Source organism: Helianthus annuus, chromosome 7 (assembly GCF_002127325.2).
Source record: "Helianthus annuus cultivar XRQ/B chromosome 7, HanXRQr2.0-SUNRISE, whole genome shotgun sequence".
NCBI lineage: Eukaryota > Viridiplantae > Streptophyta > Magnoliopsida > Asterales > Asteraceae > Helianthus > Helianthus annuus.
The window spans coordinates 135,538,761-135,543,059 of record NC_035439.2 but is presented as its reverse complement, the minus strand read 5'-3'; the positions used below and the strand labels follow the sequence as shown (position 1 = coordinate 135,543,059).

General features: G+C 35.2%; 1 protein-coding gene across 1 annotated transcript; it reads right to left on the bottom strand.

Annotated features, from left to right (window-relative positions):
• Positions 1 to 3,486: 3,486 nt before the first annotated feature.
• On the bottom strand, positions 3,487 to 4,053 carry LOC110866984. The gene has a single exon (XM_022116126.1). The coding sequence runs from the start codon at positions 4,051 to 4,053 to the stop codon at positions 3,487 to 3,489; it is 567 nt and encodes a 188-aa protein (XP_021971818.1).
• Between the last annotated feature and the right edge of the window lie 246 nt (positions 4,054 to 4,299).

Genomic DNA, 4,299 nt, shown 5'->3' with positions numbered 1-4,299 from the left:
GATGCTTCGAGTCTTCTTCGACTATTGTTTTTGTACTCGAGTTGCATATCTAATTCAAATTGGGTTTTGTAATTTTAGGTGATGAGCTTCTTTCAGACTCCTTCCCCTACAAGTAACTCTTGAATGGGATCCTATGAGAAGTTGAAGGAGTATATCTTGCACCGTTCTTTATCTATATCTATATAACTATATATCTTAAATGAGATCCTATGGGAAATTGATCTCTATTCGATTCACTGATGTATATTCTTCTCCTCACCATTTTGTTCCATTAATCAACTCATGTGTGCTCTTATGTTTGATACCCGATCTTATTCCAGTGATTAATATCCGCTTGAGTAACCAAATCTGAGTCTGATTTTTTTCGTTAACGATTCAGGTAAACTTTCTCGATTTGGGTTTTCTGCAAGGCTAATCATCTAAATTAATTTGTTATTTTTATAGTTTACATCCTAAACCCCAGTTTTACAGTATCTCATGATAATCTTTCTTCGGTTTTTAGAATCTGATCAAATTGGGCCATAATAATCTGAAGAAATGTGTTTAAGCTACGAGAAGGTGTGTATAGCATTATGATTGATATTATAAAATAATAACTATAACAGTTTCTCTTCCTGTAATTTTGTATAGCATTATTTATAAAATGATTACATGTATGATAAAAAAATATAAAAGTTGCTCTTCCTGTCTTTTGTTCGCTTCACGTATCTTCGCTAAATCAATATGTTGGAAGGTTTGTGTATGTAGAATTAGTCTGGATACACCCACGAAAAAAAATGCTGATTTATATTGTATTTCTCATGACAGTATGAAGGCTATGGTTAAGGATAAATGATAAGATCTTCAAAGGGGTCGATGCTTTTCAAACTAAAATAGTGCAAGACATTAAGGAGGCTACTCTCTGGTGGATGATTAACAGATCGATAGGCGCCAATCTCTCAATCTGGTCCACTTTCTTTGGTTTAGACTTTGGTTAGTGTATGTGTATAGATATTTTTTAAAGTGATTGGATGTGTAATGGGGTAAGAGTATTTTGGATGTATCTTAGTATGTTTTTTTGGAAGCTTAATTGTTGTTTGTATGCCTCTTTTGGTGATTAATAAAGTTTGCTTTACTGAAAAAAAAAAAAAAACGCAATTTCAACTGTTTTTACCTAACGGGTGATTTGCTTTATATTTATCTCTAATTGCTCAAGTAGGTAAACTTTGAAAAATTGTTTAAAGACGGACTTATGATTAGTTTGTTTGTATTTATTTTATGTATAGATGTCAAAAGATATTTAGAGGATAACCTGTGATTAACTCGGTTAAAACAGGTTGTGATGAAATGAGTCTTTTTTTTAAAAATGGGCCTTTTCAAAATTGGTGAGGTTGTGGTATAATTGAAGCTTTTCAAAATCATATTAGATATTACACACTCAGAATAATAATATTGAGGGTTGAATGTATGTGACCCTATAAATATAGAGGTGTACTTTACTTTAATTTTTTTCTATTATAGAAATTCCAATATGATGGTATTTTTGTTGTTTTCTCTATTATTTTCTCTATATAATATAGAATAGAGGTTCCAATGTAAATGCTCTAAATATAGACGTTTACTTTACATTTTTGCTTTTGTATGTTTTTATGGCTCTTTACAACAAGAAAAAGTTTAAGAAACCAATTAAAAATTTATGATGGAGAAAAGGAAAAGAGGATACTTTAGATGTTAAAGTGTTTTTTTATACTTTTATTTGTTATAAATTAAATTTTCCTATCCGGAAAATTTCCGGGTTATAACCTTATTTTTTTCTATAACAGTAAAAGGGATTTATAGCAAATCAAGTGTTGGAGGGTAGCCAACCAGTTGATATCTCTAAGAACCCGTTTGAGTTGTTCTTACACTTAAGTAAGAATCTATTTTTTTCAAATTAATTTCATGTATATAAACAGTAATTAACTCTTTTGAGTTAATTAGTGTTTTCGTCCCGTGGTTTGTTAAAAATAACTATTTCAGTCCATTAGTTTAAAAATTGCGATTTCAGTCCGTGTGGTTTCACTTTCGTGACCATTTCAGTCCGTGTGGTTTCACTTTCGTAACCATTTCAATCAATTTATTCTGTAAGTACAGGGACTGAAATGGTTACGAGGTGGGCTGAAATGGTTACGAAAGTGAAACCACAAGGACTGAAATCGCAATTTTTAAACTAATGGAATGAAATAGTGATTTTTGACAAACCACAGGGACGAAAACAGTAATTAACTCTTTTTAATAATCTAGCAATAGAGCTTTAAATTCTAAGTCGTCCTGATTGGAATTGATAATGTCAGAGGATGAATGCGATAGTGGAGTTAAAGAAGACATCATGAAAACGTCATGAAGGTTTAGTTGACAAAAACTTAATTTGTAACGAACATTATGTAGATGTACTATTGGGACGTGCTCAACTGTCTCAAAATATTAGGCTTAACAAATTACACTTTAACGCTTCTACGTTTAAATTATTTTATGAGTTTAGTTGGTGTTTAGCCACCCGCGAAGCTCGCGGGGTCTTAGGCTAGTTACAGGTAACAAAAACAGAAGCATGTCATGAGGGTTTTGAGAATTAATGTGAAAGGCTTTGGATGAAAATTAACTAAAAGTGATATGAAAAATCACATGGGATCGTTGAACTTAATGTCTTATTTTAGGGATGCATTTAAACAAGAGGGAATCTTGATCTTGATCCATGCGTATTCAGAAGTCCTTGTGGGCCTAACTGGACTATCTAATTAATTTCTATATAATCGCATACATATGGGCCCGATAGACATCAGGGAATTGTAATTATACTTGGGACGCACGTACAAAATTAGAGGCGGCTATTAATTTGAGAGGCATATAATATACATCAGCCGCACATCATTCTTGGGCACGCCAACATTGGAAACGGCTGAACTTTAGACGCACGTACATACATCGCTTGGGAGGGTAACAGAAGAGGTAGAAAGATATACATATACCAACAACCTTGGACGTGAGCATACATTGGACGAAAAAGAAAAGGGGTGCAGACATCAATTCGAAAAGTGGTTGGTGGCTATTATTCTTGGAGGTGATTTCAAGCGAATTAGTGGAGGAGATTTCAAGGTGATTGGTACGAGGGTTCAAAGCCGCGATCAAGATTCGTGTCACGTTTTCGCAAACGAGTTAGTTTTAATTTTAATTTACTTTGTGTTATTAAAATTATGAACATGACTTATTTGTTATTCAAGACTTGTTTCTTTTTTGTGGTTATGATTCTTGGCTAAACCTTTGTTACTACCTAGATTAGATGAATGATTGCTAAAGTTTTGATTTTTATTATGGATTTATGAATTCTATGGATTATTTATGAATTGTAGGCGATTTGTTCTATTGATTATTGCTTCGCATGAATTCTAGGAGCAAGTATAAACCACATGCCATATTCCATGCATATTCCATGTACGAGAGGTTAGGTCATGAGTTGTCACTAACTTTATCTTATAGCTCAATCGCACCATGCGGAAACACTTCCTTCACAACATACGGTCCCGTCCACTTCGACTTCAACTTTCCGGGAAGCAACTTAAACCTCGAATTGTAAAAGAGCTCTTTGTCACCAACTTTAAACTCCTTCAACCCTTTAAGCTTTCTATCATGCAACGCTTTCGTTTTCCCTTTGATACTCCAAGAACGCTCATACGCCGCATCTCTAAGGGATTCTAACTCATGGATTTGGAAATACCTTCTCCTAGCCGCGGGAGTAAGATCTAAATTCACGGTTTTAAGAGCACAAAACGCTCGGTGCTCTAATTCTACCAGGAGATGGCAAGCTTTGCCATAGACTATCATAAACGGTGTGGTCCCTAAAGGTGTTTTGTAGGCGGTACGGAATGCCCACAAAGCATCATCAAGCTTGTCCGACCAATACTTACGACTCTTCCCTACCGTCTTCTCAAGAATCCTCTTCACTCCCCTATTCGCATTTTCTACTTGACCGTTTGTTTGTGGATGGTACGCAGTAGATAAACGATGAGTAACTCCATATTGCTCCAATGCTTTCTCCATCACAGAATTACAAAAGTGCGCTCCTCAGTCACTAATAAGGGCTTTGGGAGTACCGAATCGCGTGAACATCTTCTTCAAGAATCTCACCACCACTCGGGCGTCATTTGTAGGCAAAGCTTGAGCTTCCACCCACTCGAAGGACGGAAAGGTCCCATGAAATCAATGCCCCATACGTCAAAGATTTCGAGTACTTGAATGGGATTTTGGGGCATTTCATTCTTGGATGAGATGTTGCTGGTACGTTGG